The 24998-nt window shown below is 28.8% G+C and overlaps 1 protein-coding gene across 1 annotated transcript in view; it reads right to left on the bottom strand.

Annotated features, from left to right (window-relative positions):
• LOC129983884 (inactive tyrosine-protein kinase transmembrane receptor ROR1-like) overlaps positions 1-22555 on the bottom strand; it is a 394447-nt gene extending 371892 nt beyond the window's left edge. The window contains exon 1 of the mRNA XM_056093570.1: positions 21013-22555. Coding sequence (XP_055949545.1) covers positions 21013-21151 — 139 coding nt within the window. The 5' untranslated portion in view covers positions 21152-22555. The remainder of the gene's footprint in view (positions 1-21012) is intronic.
• Between the last annotated feature and the right edge of the window lie 2443 nt (positions 22556-24998).

Raw genomic sequence — 24998 nt, 5'->3', positions numbered from 1 at the left:
GCACCCTTATTTTAGTTATTTGTTTTGATTTTTATCTGCCAGTTTCACCCAACGATAACATCGTTACGAAGAAAAACAAACCAATTATTTTTTGGCATTGTTTTGATAACTTTGATTTATGTTATTGTTATATTGACTTCGCAGATATTCATCATATTACTGCCGTGTTCAATCTGTTAGTATTTTATAAGATGATTTTGAAATTCCGATAAAATTATATATTTTAACTAACACTTTACGACTGATTTCGTAAAGAAGAATTAATATATGATATACATTATTATTATTTATTTTTGCAATACATTCAAAAGTTTTTACGAAATAAATCTGAGAGCTTTGATATAATAATTATTCATATATTTTCACTCTCTCGTGTACGTAGTATATAGAAAGCATAGTAATCGTCAAAAAATTCTAACTCGAGACTTTGACGAACCTCCACGCTTTAGACCACCCTGAGCTCGAAAAACACGTTTCTAGAAAATGTCTGTCTGTCTATGACAAAAATAATTCAAAAACTATTTGAGCTAGACAGATGAAATGTGGCATGCAGTCTTTACACCAAATTTGTTGATGTTTATCAAATTTTGAGTTAACTGATAAAAAATTATTTGTCCCTTTGTTCGAATATAATTCAGCACGATAACTACACAACGAATAGAGCTAGATAGATAAAATTCGGAACACAGAATTATCATCTATAGCGTAGGCACCTGTTGAATTTTGTGTCAAATACAGCAAGGGGTTGATTGTATATCTGTCTGTACTTTCAGAATATGTAAACGTGAAAATTCAATGACGCAATGTCTTAAATATATCAAATCTAGTATGGAATTTTGTGACTACAAGTGCAGTTTTGCGTCAAAACGTTGTTCCATTCGTTTGAGAAAAACGTGTGTAAAGCACACATTTTCGGATACTATTAACGGCATGTCAGGGAATATTCGCCAAAAAACTCGCCAATACGATAGATTCATTAAAAAATGCCAAATTCACAACCAAATTTAATATTTCATAACTATTGTACGCCAAGGCCATGCAAGACATTTTCTGGCGTGATAAGTTTATTAAAGAGTAGGGTGGAAGTTTTGAATAGACCACTCCCGCCGGTTTAATTTTGGTAATTTTGAAATATAATAAAATTTAAACAATATCTGAGATCACTAAAGAAAATTGAAAAAAAAAATCACATAGATAAATTTCTATTTACAGAAATCGGATTAAAATACTTCAATTATTTATGTACATCAAATGTTTCAATTTTTGATATGTATCCGTTCAATTTTTGATATTTGATAAGTTCTCACCATCTCTTTGGGATTATCCTGGCGACCTGTCAACGCTGGCGAAAATGCGCCAAACACTCACGAAAATCCGCCAATCCTTTCGTTGTCTTTTCGTCACCTTTTGGCGATAATATCGAATTTGGCGAAAAGGGTAGACGGGATAATCCCATATATATTTATGTATTTTTGAATTAGAATAGACAATCAATAAGAAATATGTTTAAAGACATCTAATAGTTTAACATTAGACATTTAACAAGTGGCATGTATGTATTTTTGAATTGCTTATAATAAACTATCAATAGAAAATATATTTAAGCAGCTCTAATATCTCAACCTTTAATAGACAACAGTTATTAACGTTGATTTGTTTGTGTTAAGCCGTCACTACATTAAACGCTTAACTGTTTTGCCGGAGTGCCATTCGTGCATCGATTGATCGAATTTTGATAGTTGTAAGCAAAAAATAAACCATTCATAACGATTATAATTCAATATTAAAATCCCTTCGAATGCATAGATAAGTCAAGTATTAAATGGATTTTCATTTCAATCAAAATAAGAAAATATTCCCAAAATACAAGGTGTCATCTTATTAGATAGTAAAGAAAATGAAACAGTTAAGGGGCTAAAGGATATTTGATTCAATTTTGTTTTTGCAGAAAGAACATGGATAATAAGAAATTTCGGGGAAACTCCGGAGATGCACAGAATTTTTCCTCTTTACTTTCGAAGATACGACTTGAGAAGAGTTATTTTTTTTTCATTCCTTATTTTAGAATATTATGAGAAAATTATTTTGATCTCAATTCTCCACTTCAAACTATTATTTGTTCTTGTTGGCTTAATTTATATATTTAAACCAATTCTGATTTCTATTAAAATTATCGAATGAATATAAGTCCCTTTTTTTAAAAAGTAAAACTGTATTCTTGCCTTATTATTATTATTTTGATCATGTCTTCTGTAAAAAAACCTTAAAAAAACGTAAAGAAAAGAAGTTTAAGATGCGAAGATTAATCCAATCTCGAGACTGAAATTTTCGATAGTTAAAATACTTTCTCTCTGATTAGCTCGCATCCGAAAAAAAAAGTAATTATAGAAGAAACCCCATCACTTGAATTTTAATGCGGTACTTAATTTTGGAAAACATTTTGATTGATAATATATAGATTCCATCATTTTTGATGAAAAATTATGAGCAGAATTCTTATATGGAAGTTTACGAGAGAGCCATGGAAAAATTCCCAATTTCATTTTCTTATTGTTTCTTATCAAAAGCGTATTACAAAATGTTGTAATAATGAAAAAAAAAAAAATAGTTTTTTTTTTTTTTTTTACATTTTAAGATGATGATTAATTTTTTTTCCATTTTGATTGAGTATCATACAGATTCCATCATTTTTGATGAAAAATTATGATCAGAATTCTTTTACGGAAGTTTACGAGTGAACCATGGAAAAATTCCCATTTTCATTTTTTTATTATTCTTTTCAAAAACGTATTAAAACTTGTTGTAATAATGATATATATATATATATATATATATATATATATATATATATTCATTTTAAGATGATGATTAATTTTTTTTTCCATTTTGATTGAGTATCTTACAGATTCCATAATTTTTGATGAAAAATTATGAGCAAAATTTTTATGTAAAAGTTTACTATAAAAAAGCCATAGAAAAATTTCCCAATTTCTTTTCTTTTTTTTTTTTTTTAGTATTTTTATCAAAGGCATATAGAAAAATATTTTATTATTATTATAGTATCATATATACCTTTTGATACCTGCTCTCGCTGTTTCGCGTTGATTCACGTTTTCTTCTCTGTGTTTCTTCGGGTGATAACTTCTTACGACCCATGCCCTTTCTTTTCTACCTACATATTTTCCCGTTTCAAAAAACCCCAAACGAAAAGTACAACATCTTCTCACTTGATAAAAGAAACTATTGTAATTATGAAAAAAAGCAGCCTTTTATATTTTGAAATTAAGCATAGTTTTAGCACATTTTGGTTGAGTATCATACAGATTCCATCATTTTTGATCAAAAGTTATAAGCATAATTCTTATGAGAAATTTCATGAGAAAATCATGATTGGAAGGACCTCCTAATTTCGTTTTTTTTTATTGTTGTTATCAAAGGCATATTAAAAAAATGTAATAATGAAAAAAATAAAACTATCTTTCACATTTTAAAATGGTGCATAATTTGGAATATTTTGATTGAGAATCATACAGATTCCATCATTTTTGATCAAAAGTCATAAGTAGAATTCTTACGAGCAAGTTTACGAGAAAGCCATGGAAGAGCTTCTCGATATCGTTTTCCTTCATTGTGCTTATCCAAGGAATATTATGACAACAAAGCTTCCAGTTCGCGGCCATTCCACAATATGGCCATGAAAATCAACTTCTGCACTTAGGCAGGTCTTGTACCTCATTTCCCAAAATCGCCCACCTTCCTCACCCTACCAACTACATGGGTAATGAAGATAAACCAAACAAACCAACAGCTTTACACGAAGCTTCCATTAAAGCGTCGCCAAAGCGGATTTGCCTTCCCCCGCCAAATAGAGACAATGAAAGGAGATCTCAAAAACACGTCATGATCTTTTAAGGAGGGTGATTTTTCATCTGGAGCTCACTTTCCCATAAGAGATTTTGGGGAAGTACACGCCAGAGGAAGATTCAAACTAATCTGTGGAATGTTCGCCAATGGCGTCTGACCATTTAAGCCTGCCTGGACTTAAGTGCTTTGTTTTATCAGTCAGATCGGGTCCGTATCTGTCACTTTTTGAGGATGGTAGGTGTTTTTCCAGATGTCAAAGACCCTCTTTGTTTAGCCCTGCAGCTGCTGTTGTGGTTTATAACATAGCTTTTCTTTTTGAATGTGTATGATACAGAATCGAAGCGAAACTATTACCAAATTCAAATTTCAAAACTATTACCAAAATATAAATCTAACGTATGCATTTATAAGAAAGTCAGTCGCTTTTAGAGATCATATGTCAACAGAAAAAATTGCGAGTTCAGGCATTTTGTTGTATAAGTAATGCATATCATGAGGCCTCTCTTTTAATGATTGGTCATTTCATTTTTAGGTTAATCAGCATACTAATGATATATTTTAGTTATTTTTATTTTAATAAATTAGAGAAAAGTTTTTATTCATTTCTTTTCTTTAATACATATTATATAAGGAAAAATGGTACTTACGTATTAACGACACCGCAGCTACAGATTTGGCGGTTTTTGCGCTAATTCGCCAATAAAGAGCAATGTTTTGATTTTAAATACAGTGTTTTATTTTATGATTTGTCTCAAAAATTTTAGGTGTAGATTGGCGGCACTTAAAAACCGCCAAATCTGCAGCTGCTGTGGCGTTAATACGTAAGTACCAGAAAAATAAATGAGAAATAATTCTAAAACCAGTGGCGGATTGTCTCCCAAAAACCTTCCCATATACTCACTAATACCCTTCTATGGCACTGGCATACAATAGTTAATTTTGGTGTGAATACTAATACAATTTTGGTGTGATACAATTTTATTGAATCCATTGGATCATCCTTGGCGAGTTATTTGGTGATTAATCCCTAGCACAGCGGTTCTTAACCTATGGGTCGCGACCCAAAATTGGGTCGCGAAGCATATTTCTTGGGTCGCGCTGAGTCGAACCAAAAAAGTTAGTAATACACCAAATTTCAGACATTTTAGAAATGACGACTTGAATAAATATCAACAATCGAAAATGAATGTGATTAACAAGATCAAAAAATATCCAAAAAATATAAGATCCCTTTGCAACAACATATATGTGTGAGGCTGGTTTTTCGGCTCTGTGTGTAATCAAAAACAATTACCGGAACAAGTTAAATCCTGAAATAGATATAAGGTGCTCCTTGACAAGCATTCAACCGAGGTTTAAAGATCTTTCAAAATGTATTCAAGCACAAGGTTCTCATTAAAACTGTATGACTTGCATTTAAAATTTATAAGACTTGACATATGTATTGATATTTCTTTTTTTTTTTAGGAATAAGTTAAAATGTCAATTATTTTCAAAAAATTATAAATATATTTTAATTTGGTCAATAAAAATTATTAAAAACACTTGATTATTAATTAAATTTTCCTTGGATCGAAAAGTACTTTTATTTATCTTTATTATTAAAAAAATAAATAAAAAATTTGTAAGTTAAAAAAAATCATCATCGTAGGATTGAAGATTTTTTAAAAATACGATCTAAAATAAAGCAATGAAAAAAATTTGACTTTTTTTTGGGGTCGCGACATGAACATATTTCTCAAATTTGGGTCGCGGCTTAAAAAGGTTAAGAACCACTGCCCTAGCATGCGGTCAATAATATCCGAAAGCCGAATTTGTGTTTCAGACGAGTTTTTCCCAACCGATTGAAGCAAGAATTTGAGAAAAAAAAAACTTCCATTGTAGTCACAAAATCCCATGAATTCTGGTACAGTTCTAGGGACGGGTACCATTTGGCGATTTACCGCCAAATTTTTCTCGCCAAGCCTCGCGGTTGCTGTAATCTTCAGAATTTTATTTCTCAATATTATGACTATTTTCAAGAGAAGCTGACGACTTTATCCTTAAAGTTTGACGCCAAATTTAGTGGTACCCGTCCCTAGGATTTAGCCCGAATTTTATCTGTCTGTCTCTGTTCCTTTTATAATTATCGTGCTAAATTATATTCGAACAGTCGGACAGACAAACTTCTTCTGAGTGGATTTTGCACCAGATTTCATAGAAATATGCAAATTTGGTATAAAGACATATACCAAATTTCATCGTTGTACATCAAAGCGTTTTTGAGTTATATTTGTCGCAGACAAGCAAACAGAAAAACCCATTTTTTTTCTAAAAACGCGTTTTTTCAAATTAGGGAGGTCTAGAAGAATCATCAAGCTTTCGATTTGGAATTTTTTGACGATTATTACTATATTTTCTCTACACTACGTATACGAGAAAGTAAAATTAACCATAATTATTACATAATGGTTTCGTTACTTACAAATATTAGCAATTAATTATTATGGAAGACTGTAAAAAATAATAAATTTCAAGCAAATAGGGTATTAAAAATTATTATTTTACATGATCTATCTCATCAGAAATAACATAAACAAATAATGTATGATAAATATTATATTATATTATAAAAATAGAATAATTCATATTTTAACTTGTGAATTTAATAATTCAATGTGTATATATACCGTTTGTCCTGATTGCATAATTCAAAAAATATGCATCCCAGAAAACTTATTGAACACCTATACTTATAATTTTTTTTAAAATTCTACCTGTCTGCGTTAGTCTAGGTTGCCACGTAATCTTGGACGGATCTTAGGCAACTGCCTACTTGGAATCTACCTGCGATATTGGTTATGTTTGATATAAATTAAACATTTGATGCATAAATTGATGCTTATTATTTCTTTATGAAAGATATTTAAATATAAAATTGTGATAAGTGTTTCATCTGCTTTAGTTTAATAATTTGAGCAAGAATTCCGTTCATAATAAAAAGATATAAGAATTAACAACGGAAGAAAATCAATCGATTAAATATTTGATGAAACGATGAAAATGAATGGGATTTTATGGCAATATTGAAAATCATGTTAAAAAAATATTTGCTAAAATCAATTCAAATGCAGGAAAAAATTTCATGACAGTAAAATTAATATTAGTAAAAAGACAGTTTTAAAAACTTTTAATGTGCAAATTAAAATTAAAATTTGTGTAATAATATTTTTGCAAGATATAATGAAAAATAACAAACTTGAGTTGAATTTTTTCTTAAATTAAGGGAAATTAACTGAAATTAATTTTAGTTGTTTGAGGTACCCAAATACGTTGAAAAGGTCGATTTTCGCCAAAAATGACATTTTTTAAAAAGCCAGTCTTTGAGCTATCCAAAACAGGCTTAATGTTATCTCTACGTTAATTAGAAGTTAAGATATTAATATTTTCGTAATGATTGCTAAACCGGAAGAGTGCTTTTAAATAACCGGAAATACCAATTTAAAGGGCCAAAAACCTATTAAAAATTTGTATAAACACAAATTTAGTTTTAAATACAGAACAGTTTTTGCACTGCAAAATGAAAAATGCCAATGAGAGTTTTTACGGTGTTTTGTGGAAATTTGTACCTAAAGATGTCTTTGTTGAACTCCGAACTCTCAGATTAGGGGCATTTATGCCCGTAAAACTATAGGATACTGAATGTTCTTAAGGTTATTGGAGTGTATAATAGTGCAAATGCAGATAGAGCATTTGCTGAGCTCGACAAAAACAGAATACACGAATCTATGTGGCATTCATTGCCAAACTCAAAAATTGCCAGAAGAAAAAATAAAATGATTAAAAAAAGTAAATTATTAAATTTTGAGGCGGAAGAAGATATAACCTATAAATGTGGTGAATTTTAAGTACGTACACACATAATTTATTATTAAAACATGTTAGCGTATACTTTAAATGCATTTTTCTCAAAACGATGTTTTCTAATTTTTTGCTCACCTCAAATCAAATAACTCAAAATATAACTATCATATTACTATGAAATTTAGTGGACTTTGTCTTTATACTATTTTCTAGGCAATGAACTAAAAGAATTCAGATTGAGGGAATGTTTTTTTTTTATTTACAGCCTATTGTTTGAACAATAACGTCATAAATTTACTAAAAATCCCATGATAAATTCTTCGACTGGTTACAAAATTTTTATTTATAGTTATAACCCTACGATTGTAGCTCATTTCCTAGAGAAAACTATGCAGTTTATTTTGGTATAAGTTTTGTTTGGATGAGAGTAATAATTTTTGGTGTAGCCAATTTGAAGTTTTTAAAGAATTTGCTTAAATTTATGCTATTAAATGCCGATTTTCAAAAAGTTTTAATGCTTATTTCAAATATTGACATCCTATAATTAATTCTGAATAGTCTTAAACCATAAATAGGGTTAAAGTATGTCTACACCATGTTTTTCTAAAATAAATGCTCCGTACATGTTCGGATACCTTAATTAATCCAAATTTCAGAAAAAATGGCTCTGACACCTTGCGCATTTTCACTTTGAAGCTTTGAACACCTTGCGCATTTTTACAGACAAAATGAAACGGTAATGGAAACGATATCATTGTAAGAATTTAAAATAAAATGTATTTTTTCAAGTATCCACTCCAAAACGAATAGAGAAGACGTACGATCATATCATGGATGAAAATATGGCGAACTTTTTACTTAATACTTTTATTGCGATTTTATTATCATTTTAATACAAGTTTGTGACAGCAAATAATATAAAGGGATATTTTTTTAATTAGAAACATTCAAGATTTTAAATAATAGTCGATTTAAGCGTAATGTAAACAACAAAAATTATTTTTCTTAAATTAATTAATGAAATTCTTTAATTAAGAAAGTTTCAACACAATGTAATCAAAGAATAACATGTATGAGATGAAAAAATAACGAACGCCATCATTTTCTGAATAGCGGAAAAAATAATTGTTTCGAAAATTGATGTAATGAGTTGCGATGTTATCTATGTAAATAAGCACTGCTCTAGAATATTTCACTGTTTAGAAATCTTTTCAAAACATTTTGAAATGAAACCAAAACACAAAAATTCCTCTTTATCAAATATTTTAATCCTTCCAGCATACACACACTTCCTAGCAAATTTTTATTTTTTTCCGTCTGGCGAGCTCAGCCACAATTTATTTCATAATTTATCTCAGCACAAGACCTAAGTCATTTCAAACGCGACTTCGCTAAATATAGGATTAATAATTATCTCAAAGTTTAGTTTTCCCTAAGAAAACAAACAGACAACAACAACAAAAAAGAAAAGGTTTAAAAACGAATGACGTTATCAAAACATTTTCGTCTCAAAGAAAAGTTATCAAAGCATCAAGTCATCAACGCACCATTCTGATAAAGGTCATTCCAGCGAAGTATAAAACAAGATAAAATAAAATAAAATAAAAAAGTGAGCCAAAAAGTGAAAAAAAAAAGAAGCCAAGCTCACATAAACTAATTGAGTGACAGAAATGGACGGATCGTCCACTTAACTGTACCCGTTAATTTTCGTCTCTTCCAGGAATTGTTTATGGTAAACACAGTAACTTGTTTCTAAGGAGGCGGAATTTATTAATTAACTGTAGCTTACGCATTAATTCACTTAACGTTTCTTGACATCCGCGCGGGACGCTAAGATTTATGCAAGGAAAGCGAGTGGGTAATGTATCTCAGATGAAAATTAATGTCGACCTTCGCTCAGTTGGATGGGGTTGAATGCTGCAGTTTGGGGATGCCTCGGCACACTAACTAGCTTAAGGGATCGCGAATGCATATTTATAAGTTTCTGGTAAGTGTTTGGTTTGGGTAATTACCGCTTCGTTTCGATGGGGAATAATTGATTAAGGACTCATTTTTCTGTATTTACCTTATTTGTTTATCACATTAATGCGAGATGGGTTTCTATACTTTTGTTCTGTTTCTTATTTTGATTTTCCGAATATTTTGGTCTATAATTGGAAGGTTTAAAATCTTTATCTCTAACAGGACACGGTCCATTTCTACTTCCTCGTTTGCGGGACGTACTTCCTTAGGGAAGGGTTGTACCGTGGCCGGTGATGGACCTTATGACTCAACCCCAGTTCCTGCCAGTGTTACTGTACGGAGGTCCGGTCATTCAGTTTTTATCTGTGTGCCTTCGAGGCGGGTCAGAGAGTCAGTGAAATGACTTACTTTCTGATATACGTATTATAGAGAACGTATAGTAATCATCAACAAATTAGAATTCAAGATTTTGACGAATCTCTACGTTTTCGAATTTCCTAAATTTGAAAATCAAATTTTTAGAAAATATCCGTCTGTCTGTGTCAAAGATAACTCAAAATCTCTTCGAGCTAGATCGATAAAATTTGGTATACTATCTTTGTTGTTGTTGTTTCTAATCCCAGGTGTTATAGCTGAGCTATACCACATCCATGAAACCAAAGATCTCTAAAAAGTCCAAAAACAATAGCGGATCCCTTAAAAACTCAAAAATCGTAAAATTTAAACAGTTAAGAATGTGATTGGGGGAGGCTTGATCTGTCTTGCACCAAGGACATTCAACAAAGATCCTCAGTCCGTGTTGGAAGGTGAGGGATTTGGTGTGTCTACTTAAAAAACGAGAGGGAGCTGTTTTCTGTTTTCTAGAGACATTCAGGCGGTGTCACCAACCAGAAAACTATTAACAAAGTACCATGGGTGAGCAGGTGGGACTCTCCAATGTGCCCTCGACTCCATCTTTTTGACAGAAGAGATTTCAGAATAAGTTAGTGTTGCATCGGCATGAAATATGTCAGCTGAGGCAGTCTTAGCTAAGTTATCTGCTATCTCATTACCTTTTAAACCAACATGTGAGGGGACCCACTGAAAGTGAGTCACCTCACATGTTCAGCAGAGTTCAGGAATTTGCATCGGAGAGCCTGGCAATACGGTCTAAGATATTCATGTTAATCTTGTCCTCACTTTCGTCCAATGAGAAAAGTGCTATATGAGATTTATACCATTACACTATCCTTATACCATGTTTGTAGATTTTTATAAAGTTTGGACAAAATTTGCTTCAAGGAAATTCAAGGAATTTGCTTCTAAAATAATTATCGAATTCATCTGTACTCGAATAGCCAGCCAGACTGCCTTTGAATGAATTTCATGCTAAATTTGAAATAAATCTACAAATTTGGTGGTAATTTCGTACCAAATATCAACTGTCTATATCAAAGCGTTTTTGTGTTATCGCTTTCGCAAGAAGACGAGCACAATGGTAAAAATGTGTTTTACGGATGTTTAAAACATAGAAACTCGTCGAATTATTATTTTAGAATTTTTCATAATTACAATATTACAACTGTAACCAAGCAAAAGAAATAAAAAAAGGAAGCAAAAATGTACAACAGATGAGAAAGCCTCAATAAAGAATATTTATTAAATATGTCACCTTTTATTTCAAATGTCAAACAAAATTATTCAAGAATAAGCTCTAATTGAAATTGGTAACATAATAAGAATCGAGTTTATTCGCAGAAAATGTCAAAATTAATTGAGAGACGATGTTTCACATTCAAATAGGGGCTTAAAGCAAATATAATTGGAGAATTTTGTTGAATTAATGCATACATGCATTTATTGATTCAGTCTGTTAAAATAGCTAACTTATTTTCTGAGAAATGAGATGTTATAAGAGTCTACGTGAAATATTTAAAATAAATTAGCTGATAATGTAAAAATTCATTTAAATAGCAAACGATTTGTACTTAGTCAAAATTATTAAACATTATAATACTTTTATTATCTAATAGAGAAATATACTCTGATTCTTCAGATAAAAGCATGAAAAATCGTTTGCTCAGTTTATCGTTTTTATCTCGCACGCGATTTAATTTAAACAAATCAATTCAAGAATTTCTGGCAAAAACGCAAACTATAATTTAAAGAAATGGATTTGAACTCTTCTTTAAATCTTAATTTTTCATTAAAATTCCTTTTTTTACAACTATGAGCGTTATTTTACCACACAAGAAAATTTGCCTAGATCCATACCAATTTTATGAATTAAAAGAATCTGATGCCCCAGCATTTTGGTAATTAGATAAGTTTTATTTATAGCATTTTATCGATACTAAATGCTGGTGCAACAATTTACCTTTTAGAAATGAATTTTCTTAAACTTTAAAGGTAGAAATACTTACTAAATTCTAAAATACGTTAATTTTTGTTTTCAAAAATATCAATCAAAAAAAAAATTTGCTCCGGCAGCAAAAGATAGAGGAAAATGTACGTAAATCATTAAATTTATCTTTAAATATATCTAATAATTTAGAGTTTTATGCTTAAAAGTCTATTCTTAGTAAAATCGGATATTGACTAACTTTCACTGTCGTTGTAATACAGAGAACGTATTTAAGGTTAATTCTTGCACGTATTTCTTTATTTCATGAAAATATAGCAATGTATTTAAAGTACACTTTTTGAACAAAATTACATTTTTTCAGGCATGTTTTTATTTTGAAAAGAATTTTATAATTTTTGTGTAATATTGTTAAAATGGAAAGGTTATCTGAATTATAGCTTTCCAATATATTTTAGGTAGATGACTATGTTGGAATTTCGATTTTTGAAAACAAGGCAATTATTTTTAATTCAGTATTCTTAATTTAATATCTTCTTCATGAAAATACTTGCATTTTTTTCTAAGCTTATTCTTTGTGAAGTTAGATTGACATTTACATTTGCATTATACACATTTTAATGTTATTTTACATCTACAAACTGCAATTTTCAAATTCTAAATTTTGGCAGAATTTTCTTAAGAAAAACCTCATAAATAAGAATTCTAATGCATATTTTTTGTTCAATTTGGTATAATAATTTTTCAATACGTTCTGCGGTTTCTGAATTAGAAAATAAGTAATCTGCTCATTTATAAATATTTTATAATTGAGTTTATCAGTTATAATTTGAGTTTATCAGTCGAAAACCAGCGCTTAAAGATTGGAAGGAAGGAGATTTTCTGTTTTAGTTCAGGAACTAGAAAATGTATTTATTATGATATCTTCAAGAATCTGAGAAGTTCATTTGATAAAATTTTAAACTAAGAAGGTTTTGACTAAAAACCAATATTTTAAATATTTCTAAGAATTTCTTGACATTTTTTTTGGTATATTTTAGTTTTTATTGATGTTTTTAAAATCTTTTTTTATGCAACAGTTCAAAAACATGACAGTTTTATTGTGTTTTTCAAAAAAAAAAAAAAAAAAAATCATCCCGAAAGTAATCATATACCTTAAATCTTTTATTCATTATTCTTAATATTTTATTCAACATTTTAAATTCATATAATAAGTACTTTAAAACTATTGACTTTTCTAAAAACTCAATAAAAATAATTAAGGAAATTTAGGTGTTTAATGCATAAAATATCTTCATGTCAAAGGGCCGCAAAGATCTTGGCTTCAGAATCGGAGGCCCAATTCCACCGAAGATCCGTCGTGTAAGCGGGTCTGGTGCAAGTTAAACGTCTGGGCCAAACATCCTCACACTGGCGCGGTGTGGTGAGAAGGGGGTTCAAAATTACGAGGTCCATCCCAAAATAGCACTAGCTTTGCTTTAAAACTGACTTTAATATAACTAAACTCTATGTCAAAGTGCTATGTAATTTTCTTTCTTTGCTTGGCATTTGCTATGACTACTTTCTCCATATTTGCTATCAAAAGTTTGTTTTCATTATAACTTATTCACAGAATAACAATTGCTGAGCAATCTTAAACAAGAAAGAATAGTCCTAAATGTAAAGAGTATAATAAACAGCAGCAAATTTATAAACTAGAAATGATACAAAATAAGAATCATTGAAGTTCTACGAATTTTGTATTGGCGTTCAGTGTTATTCTATGAAAGTTATTATCTATGGTTTAGCACTCTAAAATGTCATATATCAAGAGATATTCTTTACTTTTTTGTCTTTAATATTTTTCGTATTTCATCCTCATAATCATTAAAATATCTTGTAGTTAAACTTTCCTTCAAATCCCTAATCAGATAGCTCTTCTCGCAGAGAAACAAATTATAATTAAAATTAGTCAATTAAATGATAATTAAGTTCTAAAAAGATTAAAATATTGCCCTGGCATCATTGCTAATGCACAACTATAAAAAATTTCAGAATTCAGCACATATATCAGTGTATAAAAATCGAATACAGAATCCCATCTTTGCAAGGGCATATAGAATTAAATTAAATTAAACTATAATAATGTCAAGAATATTTTTAAAAAAATTATTCTTTAAAATACACAAATATAACATATGAAACCATTCACGAAAAAATTTATCTCTAGACGAGTAATGTGTAACCTCATTCTGAATTCATGGAGATTTAGATTCGGAACTAACAATATCAGAAAGAGAAAATCAAATTCGATTTCTAGTTCTGTGCATCGAATTTTGTTTGAATTTAAATCATATTTGAATTAATCAAAACCATATTTCACATCACTCTATAAGCAAATAAAATACCTGAAAAGTTGATTCACTTTTTTGTACTAGAAAAATAAACAGTTTTTATTCAAGATTGAATTCAGCAAATTTCTACATGTAGAGGAGAGGAACAGTGGTGTATTCAAATCCTCGTATTTCCCATACAAATTTAATTAATTCATATTCCTATTAATTTAATTCATTCATTTAGTAATTTAACTCATTTCAGTATTAGTATTTTTAAAGTATTAATAGAAATTTTGCAATATAAAATGAAATAAACATGTGCTTTATAATGGCTGGCCAGTGTTAAAAATCTATCCGATTTTTCATCTTCATTTCATTTAAATATATTACTTTAAGGTGAAATAAGAAGAAATGGCGGATAATGTATTTAACTAAGGATGTGATGGTATAAAATTTTATTACTTTATCATTACGAAGTATACAAAGAAAAAAATATCAAAATCAACTAAAACTCCGAATTCTAGACTTTGACAGATCTCTTTTCAGACTACTATGAATGCGAAAAACGCATTTTTAGAATAATGTCTATTTGTCTGTCTGTGAATTCGATAACTCGAAAATACTTTGATCTAGATGAATAACATTTGGTATGTGATTTTTACATCAAATTTGTAGATTTTCTATTAAAATTTGGACGTAATTCATTCACAGTATGTCTGTCTATTTGGTTGTACAAGTAAGTACAATAATTCATTCACAGTAAGTCTGTCTATTTGGTTGTAGAAGTAAGTACAATAATTCATTCATAGTAAGTCTATCTATTTGGTTGTACAAGTACAATAATTCATTCATAGTAAGTCTATCTATTTGGTTGTACAAGTACAATAATTCCTTCACAGTAAGTCTATCTATTTAGTTGTACAAGTAAGTACAATAATTCATTCATAGTAAGTCTATCTATTTGGTTGTACAAGTAAGTACAATTATTCATTCACAGTAAGTCTATCTATTTGGTTGTACAAGTAAGTACAATAATTCATTCATAGTAAGTCTATCTATTTGGTTGTACAAGTACAATAATTCATTCATAGTAAGTCTATCTATTTGGTTGTACAAGTACAATAATTCCTTCACAGTAAGTCTATCTATTTAGTTGTACAAGTAAGTACAATAATTCATTCATAGTAAGTCTATCTATTTGGTTGTACAAGTAAGTACAATAATTCATTCATAGTAAGTCTATCTATTTGGTTGTACAAGTAAGTACAATAATTCATTCATAGTAAGTCTATCTATTTGGTTGTACAAGTACAATAATTCATTCATAGTAAGTCTATCTATTTGGTTGTACAAGTACAATAATTCCTTCACAGTAAGTCTATCTATTTAGTTGTACAAGTAAGTACAATAATTCATTCATAGTAAGTCTATCTATTTGGTTCTACAAGTAAGTACAATAATTCATTCATAGTAAGTCTATCTATTTGGTTGTACAAGTACAATAATTCATTCATAGTAAGTCTATCTATTTGGTTGTACAAGTACAATAATTCATTCATAGTAAGTCTATCTATTTGGTTGTACAAGTACAATAATTCCTTCACAGTAAGTCTATCTATTTAGTTGTACAAGTAAGTACAATAATTCATTCATAGTAAGTCTATCTATTTGGTTGTACAAGTAAGTACAATAATTCATTCATAGTAAGTCTATCTATTTGGTTGTACAAGTACAATAATTCATTCACAGTAAGTCTATCTATTTGGTTGTACAAGTACAATAATTCCTTCACAGTAAGTCTATCTATTTAGTTGTACAAGTAAGTACAATAATTCATTCATAGTAAGTCTATCTATTTGGTTGTACAAGTAAGTACAATAATTCATTCATAGTAAGTCTATCTATTTGGTTGTACAAGTAAGTACAATAATTCATTCATAGTAAGTCTATCTATTTGGTTGTACAAGTACAATAATTCATTCATAGTAAGTCTATCTATTTTGTTGTACAAGTACAATAATTCATTCATAGTAAGTCTATCTATTTGGTTGTACAAGTACAATAATTCCTTCACAGTAAGTCTATCTATTTAGTTGTACAAGTAAGTACAATAGTTCATTCATAGTAAGTCTATCTATTTGGTTGTACAAGTAAGTACAATAACTACAAAACTAAAAGAGCTAGATAGTTAAAATTCGGAATATATTTAGTAGCTAAAGTGCAGCTGTTAATCTGTCGATTATACTTCCACATGAATATAAAGAAGGTAATTGAAAAGTGCTTTGACTTAAATAAATGATGTTCAAGTCACATACGTTCGTGTTATGGAAATTACGGTTTTTTTTTTTGACAAATTTTATTTTTAATCGGTCAGAAAAAGGCACTCAAATTGCATATTTGGCTGTCCATGCTATTTTCCGAAGCACAAAAATCTTATTCGCGGCTCGCTAGAAATAAAAATATGAGTAGTGGAAGAGAAAATAATAAGTTTATTAGAGTGCATGCGAGAAATTTTTGAGAAGACCACTGGTTTTATTCATAAACGTATAATATAGTATATATATATAAACAAAAATATAACAATCGACAAAAATTCAATGAATCCTTATGTTTTAGATATACCTAAATTATTTAAAATCATTTATGGTACTAAGTCTTTCTTTGAACACAATACTCAAAGCGAATGAATGAAGTTAATGATATTTAATTTGTGACCTTTTCATTAAAATTGTATGCGTCTCAAATTTTGATCTAAATTCGTCAACGGAAAATGATGCATGCCTGTCCGAGGGAAAGCGATAACTGAAATGGAATAAGCTGTGGTTTTAACGTATAATCGATACATCAAAATTGCAGATTTGAATTAAATTTAAGACTAAAATAACTATTATCTATGCTTAACTACCTTTCTGAGTAGATTAAGCTCAAAACATGAGTAGATTAAACCTGTAATGAGGTTTTGAAACAAAAAAAATGCAAATAATACTTTGAACAAGAACATTAAAAAAAAATGAAATATCGAAGTCTACAATAGATTTCTTGCTATATATGACGAAAATACTTGCAATATTGTGCATGCATATGAGAAAATCGAAGAAAAAAATATTCCTGATGCTTGTATAAAGAAACTTGATGAATCGTGTTTAATCTAAAATTACTAATTCGATGCATTAACTTCGTAGTGCAGCGATTCTCAACCATTTGCCACCAAATTCTTAAAGTGCGCCGCCAAATTTTAGAAATGTATTTAGTAAAATTTATAAGGCTATTTTTTATTGCGAGTAAAGTTTGTTTAAATTAAAGAAAAGTACATTGTAAAAGAAAACCGTTGTTTTTACAACAGTTAAAAACTGTTTTCTAAAAAAATAGTTTTAACTCTTTTTATCTTCGATACTGTGACCTTTGATAACCGTGACCAAATATTTCATAAAGTGAAATATTCTCTCCACGTGAAGAAAATTGCAGGTGTTCTCAGTATCCCCATCTCCACCTCTCAATCAAATAATGCATAAAGGAAGCGAAAAAGAAGTATTATTACCTTGTTATTAATTAATAAATGTACTGTTGCTTTTGTAGTACGTATTATATTATTTTATTTTACATTCAAAATTATTATCATAAACTATTTTACACAGTGTATTATAGGTAAGTAAACAACTTTTAAATTTATCCTTTTTGTGTGTGTGCCGCCAGATTTTAAAATCGTTAAAAGTGTGCCAAGACAAAAAAAAAAAAAAAAAAAAAAAAAAAAAAAAAAGAAAAGCTGAGAAGCACTGTCCTAAAGCATTGCCAATATAATAACCCATAAATACGCGAAAATACTCAAGTTCTAATTTCATTCCGCCCTTAGAATAAATTATTTATTTAATATAAAGTACTTTATTCAATGAAACAATTCAGATCAATTTTTAATTTCCCAAAATGATAACTACTATATATATTTTCTAATTCTTCTTTTCGCAAAGCCGAGAAAAATATTTGTATAACTTTATTCAAATAAATACGTCATTTTATTTTTAGGTTCATTTTGAAGGAAATATTAAAAGTTAGTTTTTCGATTGAATGACGTAGAAATTTCGAACCTGAGGTTCATTTAGATAGTTAAATTATAAAAAAGAATTCCGCCTAATTATGAATAAAAAAGGTGAAACACTCTACAACTCTCACTTGTCTCTCTTTATTATAATCCCTGCTGTCATTAAATTTCATGCAATGTCAATCGAAAGCAATTTAATGAAGTTGTACAATCTCTCGACATATTCTTTTTTCGTTTCAATTAAATTTTCCCCAAAAAAGAAATTAAAATGGGGTAGCTAAAAAAATTAAAGAATTAAAAACACAACGTTAAAATAAGGAATTTTAAAAAGATAAATGATAGTTTAATCGCTCAGATCGCTTTACATACAGATTGATACATTCATTCAGATTGTTTTGTATATTTTTGATAGCTTCTAAAATAGAATTTTACAACTGTGTATGAGAAATTTTACACCACAATAATTAAAAGAAATTTTTAAATTAAGATAATATTTACCTTTTAATTCATGTTTATTATTTTATTGAAAAATATATTTTCAAAAAAAAAAAAACAACAACCCTACAGTATAGAAAATTAGCGCATGTATTTTAATATATTTCAAAATAATGAGCAGAACTTAATAGCATGATTTTTCATTTCGTTCTTTTTTTTTTTTCTATTTTGATGGCAACATTCTGCATTAATCTTTTAATGATTATTTTACTTATTTTCTGTTGCTTTTCTTCCTTATTATTCTTTTTTGATTAATTAATTTATTATTTTAATAAAACAATTTAATTCTATTTAATATTTTTTATTTATTTTAACGGATCATTTATTGATAAGTTTTATAGAACAATGAGTTAAAAAAATTAAAGAAGTTTAAATATTTTGTTCGAACGCGGAGATTTTAGCTCGATTTCTGTCTATTATAATAATCTGTTTAATTTTTAAAATTTGCTTTTAATTATATATATATGATAATGTACAAACAAAAGTTATAATAAAACATCGAAATGCACATAATAAAAATTGAATCTAGTGACTAAAACAATTAATTGTCGTAAAATATAGTCCTGTAGAACGCTTTAACTACACCATTGATGACGCATGTCGCTTATTTATACACTGCAAACCAGCCTATAAACTTTATCAGGATCAAAGAGACAGAAAGGGGCTATACATTAAGCAAAAAACAGAATGTACAGCTGCATTTTTTGTAGCATTGTTACATATGAATAAAAATGAAAATAATTCTATTCAGTCTCTATTTGACCTACTCTCTATTTGGAAAAAAAGAAACATAGCATTAATTATTTTATTGATGCAATGTTTTTCTACCTCCTTGGTTGCATTTGATTAATTTATTTACTTTGTTAAATGACACCTTTTAATAGAAACAACTTATTAATTATTTATGCGTGATTGTATCATTGAAATAAATTATCTACAGCTAAATTTGATAAAAACAAAACAAACAGCTGAATTTTTTGTAACTTCATTTTATACGATTGAACACGAAAAGGAAATTTCAGTTTAGTCACAGAAAAATGTTTGTACATTAAAATGAAAACGATTGTAATTTTCTAATTAAAATTTCATATCAATAATATGCAAACGATAAAAATATCATTTTAATGTGTTCTAAAGGAAAATCAAATATTTTTAAACATATCACACACATAATCAAAAAAGATTTTTTTGAAAATTAAATATTCTAACTGAAAAGTACGAAGTATTTTATAAGTAAAAAGAAATTTTAAATTGCAAACAGACAAAAAATTGTCCTATAATTGATAGTTTCCATACATCCATAGCGAAATAGAATAGATTACAGTTAACAATAATCTGAATTGCACGATCGATATAACTTTTTGAACAAATGATAAAACTATTTTAAATATACATAACAGAATATGCAAAAGGAAAAAATATACAATAGGCAGTGTTCTTTTTACTGCTATTTAACAATGAATTAGCTTATGTACTACGGACAGCAAGAATTTTAATTAAACAATAAATAAAATCGTCTGCGATCCATAAAAATATTTTTCTCTAAAACATCTAATTTAAACAATTTTTAATATTTTATAAAAAAGTAAAATTATAAAAAAAACTTTTAGAATGTTTCTTTGAAAGAAATTATTTGATTGTTTTAACTATGAAGTTGTAATAATTTATTTTTAAATTCAGAAACTTTTTAAGCTGTAAAGAAGATAAGAAAGCATTTTAAAAATTATATTTTTATTGATTTACATAAAATCATATTTGATAGTTTTTAAAATTAATTGAAAATCTGATTTCCACTGTCTCATAACTGCGAATTGTATAAATATTAAAAATAATATTCTTCATAATCTTTAAGGGGATAAAATCTACCAAAGAAATGATAACGAATAAGTTTTGCATAAGTTTTTTTGTTTCGTAAGTCTTGCAACGAATATTTTCAGATTGAAACATTTTATAAACCTTAAAAAATTAAAGTGAATCACGTTTTTATACGAATCTTCAAAAAAGTATTCAGATTGACTTGAAAATCATTTGGATAACTAATTTCCATATACGAAAGCGAAATATATGATTTCTCGTTTAGTAATGTCATTTTTAAAAGAAATAAGAAATAACCGTATATTCTAAAAAAGAAATTAAAAAATATCAAAATTACTTACCCAGTTCCAGATCAAAAGAATCTGAAATATTTCTGAAAGAATCTGGAAAAAATTCTGTACCTCTGGCGTAAAAATTCAAAGTTGTTACCATCAAAGCAAAGCAGATGGCAACTCTAAATTTTATTCTGGGAATAATCATTGTTTATTATAAAACGTTGTCGCACAAGAACTACTTGTTTCAAAAATGTTTCCGTGTACGAACATCTGAAAACAGATGAGCTATTTTGTCTTGTAAATTATTATTTTGATCGTTTCTTATAATCCATCCATACAGCACATAATATCAAATTCGAGCAATGCATAAAATAGTTTATGAAGCACTGTTTATGTTTTTTTGGAAAATCGCTCCATATTGACGTGACACTTTCTCCAATCTTTCCATTCACAAAATTGACGTTGGTTCATCAATTCTTCCACAGTAAAAATATCATATATATTGCTGGCGAAAATAAAATGTGTGATAGGATTTATGCATTGTGTGATATAAATTTCTATTGTGGTTTTTACCAAAATTTTGAATATAACGGAGTGGCTGTTTCATTGCAAACTTTTTGAACTAGTAAAGTTCAAAACAATTGTTGCAATAAATCACTTTATACTGTATTCATTTTATGGAGATATTATATTTCTTCATATAGGTCTTGGCAGATGCAATCAATCCGTAACTTTTCAAAATTTTGCTTTCTTTTATCCAAAGTACGGCAATGAATACTGTCCCTTATAAACTGAATACTATTTCTTTTTAATTGAAAAAAGTTCATATTAGTTGAAATCAATGCTAATATTGTTTGACAGTTTTTATAAATTGTTCTTTGCTGCTTGCCACTCTAATTTATTAAAAGTAAGAATAAACTGTTTCTTCTTTTTTTAATGATTTATAACAAAAAATATTATTTAATTTCTGATGATAATATTTTATGCCATCATATCGACTGGAACTTTCTTTTGCATTTATTTTTTAATAAATAACAAATATTACCACTTTCGGGAAATTTTGTTTCCATTAAAAACAAAAATGTAGGGGAAAAAAGCATGTGATATATATGTAAAAGCTGCTAATTCTTTACTTCTTACAGACCTTGATTATAGATTTTCATCATTTTGTTCAAACCACTTCAGTTTATTTATTCAGTTTCTAGTGAAAAAATAAAATAAAAAAAAGTTTTATCGTCTGCTCCGAAAAAAGTTTATCAAACAAGTAGTTTCTTCTTTTAGAATTTCCCTTTTCGAAAATTTAGCAAGTAAAACATTTTTTCTTCTCTTATTTTACCGCACTATATGCATTTCCGTCTTAGTTCTTAAAAAATAAAACATCTTAAAAACTTTTTAATTAGATGTCATATCAGCCGTGTAAAAAAAAAAATTATAATACTCTTTTTTAAAAGTTTAATTGTCGTCTGCCACTACGTAGCCGGGGGACACGTGTTCCGTACTCACCCGGCTCCACAAACATTGGTGGTGATAACGGGGAGCACATCACATCTTCCGAACGTTGGAACTCTAAATTCTTTGGAGGAATGCCAGATTCCAAGCATCGAGATCGTTTGCCGAAAGCTGAATGAGAAAAGCTCGACGTCTTTTGAAGAAAACTCTCGCGTAGCGGTGGGAAGGAGGGGGAGGGGTCACCAGCTGATAGCTGTAGAGCGCGCCATCTGGTGAGAGGGGGCCAAGCTCACTTAATCTTGGGAGGGCTTAGTGGTGTGGGGCTTATATTTGAAAGAGTGGATTGTGAGCGTTCTGATCTCCCACTTGTCGTGCGTGGGTTGGAAAAGGATGCCCCATTTGATGGGGTCAAGCCGAGGGATCAGAAAATGGAATGTCTGGAATTGTATCGGGGGATTTTTGAAACTAATCCTAGGATTATGATGAAAAATATAGTTGGTCAAAGTTGGGCGCTCAACTAACAATCGGAACACAAGTCGACGGTTTTACTTCGACTCAAATCTAGACTTTTGTTTTATGAAGATAAATTTGGAACAACATTCACTTGCGAAGCAGAAATATGTTTAAATTATTATTTGCCTTTTTTTTTTACACAAAGGGAAAAATAAACATTAAGAGTGATTCTCATGTTGATCTGGTGATCTTTCGATACTTTTTTTTTGCAAGAAAACAACTAAGAACTACATATTATTTTATGTTATATTATAATATATTCTTTTTTATATATCATTTTAACATATATGTTTAAGAATTACGTATTATATTATGTCAAAACAAAGCAATTGCTTTTAACAAATGTTTTGTCATTATTTTTTATTTTCTACAAGTAAGCTTTTGAAGTCTTCCATGTATTGTGATGGTAATGAAAAGGACTTGTTAACTATTTGAAAAATAGATTAATTTAAGAAAATTATTTGCTAATATTAAAGCGATGAACAAACAATGTCCAACAGCATGATTTCTACTTACAAGAAGATTATGCAATAGTTATAAAAAAATTCAAAGCATTCAAATTTTGAGAAATAATTACTTTTCAATAACTTAAACTGAATGTATTGTATAACATGGAGAAATCAATGTCCGCAAAATTTATAAAAATAAGTTACAGAATATGGTAAACGAACAACAAACAGTTTTAACATAATTCATTCATCGTCATAATTATCGTGGTAATTATAATTTTCCTATACATTTTCTGCAAAAAAAAAAAAAAAAAAAAAAAAAAAAAAACTATTTCAAAATGTATTCTATTATGATAATGTACATGAATTAGAGAATACGATGAGTTCGAACAACCCAATGCTTAAATATAATGCAATCATTGTCATGCATTTTTGTGTAACTATAATTTTTCCATACATTTTCTGCAAAAAAAAAAAAAAAAAAAAAAAAACGGTAAATATGGAACACAATTACAGAAATCCGTATATTTCAGTGTATTCACTTATCTTACTTTGACAAATTCTCCTAGTCTCCATCTTATTCTCTCTCCAACATATTTGACGTAACTTAGAACTCTGAAACTATAACTGGTTTTCATATGCGGAGAATGAAAAAAGAAAGTACTGCAGAAAAGTTCGAATTCAAGATCTTAACGAAATTCCACCTTTTTCTGAATCGGAAAAATACCTTTTTGGAATTATGTTTATTTGTGAACACGACAATTCAAAAATATTCTGAATGAAATGGTTAAAATTTGATACTTTACATTTGTATGTTTCTATCAAATTTTGAAGGAAATAAATACAGAGGAAGTTTGTTTGTCCATTTATTTCATTACAAGTGAATACGATAGTTGCAATTCGTAAAAATTAGATAAATAAACATCTAAAGTCTTGGCATTTGAAATGTATATCTTTTATAAAATTTTGAGGCAAATATGTCGTGTATTGATCGTCTGTTGGGTGTTCCTTTCATATGCCTGTAAACGCAATGACTTAACTAAATGAAATTTGGTATGGGATCTTGTGAATACAATTGAAGCTCTTCTTCAAATTCAATCTATCGGAAAAAAGGGCGACCAAAATATATATTCAGTTTTCTGGTACTTGTGTATTAATCGCATACCAAGAATTAATAGCTAACGATTATACGATATATTCAGAAAAATGTTAGATTCACATCAAGAATCGGCATTTCGTAACTATTTTCGTCCATACCATACAAGGCATTCGTGTCCTTACCCAAGGCCCACAATTTTATGTAGGGGTAGGAGAATAATTTTTTATTAGAGAATATGTGGGAAAGTTTTGGGGAGATTACTCCCATTTTATTCATGGGAGATTTATTATTTATTTATGTGAGATTACTCCCATTTTATTCATGGGAGATTTATTATTTATTTATGTGAGATTACTCCCATTTTATTCATGGGAGATTTATTATTTATTTATGTGAGATTACTCACATTTTATTCATGGGAGATTTATTATTTATTTATGTGAGATTACTCCCATTTTATTCATGGGAGATTTATTATTTATTTATGTGAGATTACTCACATTTTATTCATGGGAGATTTATTATTTATTTATGGGAGATTA

This window comes from Argiope bruennichi, chromosome 9 (genome assembly GCF_947563725.1).
Source record: "Argiope bruennichi chromosome 9, qqArgBrue1.1, whole genome shotgun sequence".
Lineage (NCBI taxonomy): Eukaryota > Metazoa > Arthropoda > Arachnida > Araneae > Araneidae > Argiope > Argiope bruennichi.
This window is presented reverse-complemented; position numbering and strand designations above follow the sequence as displayed.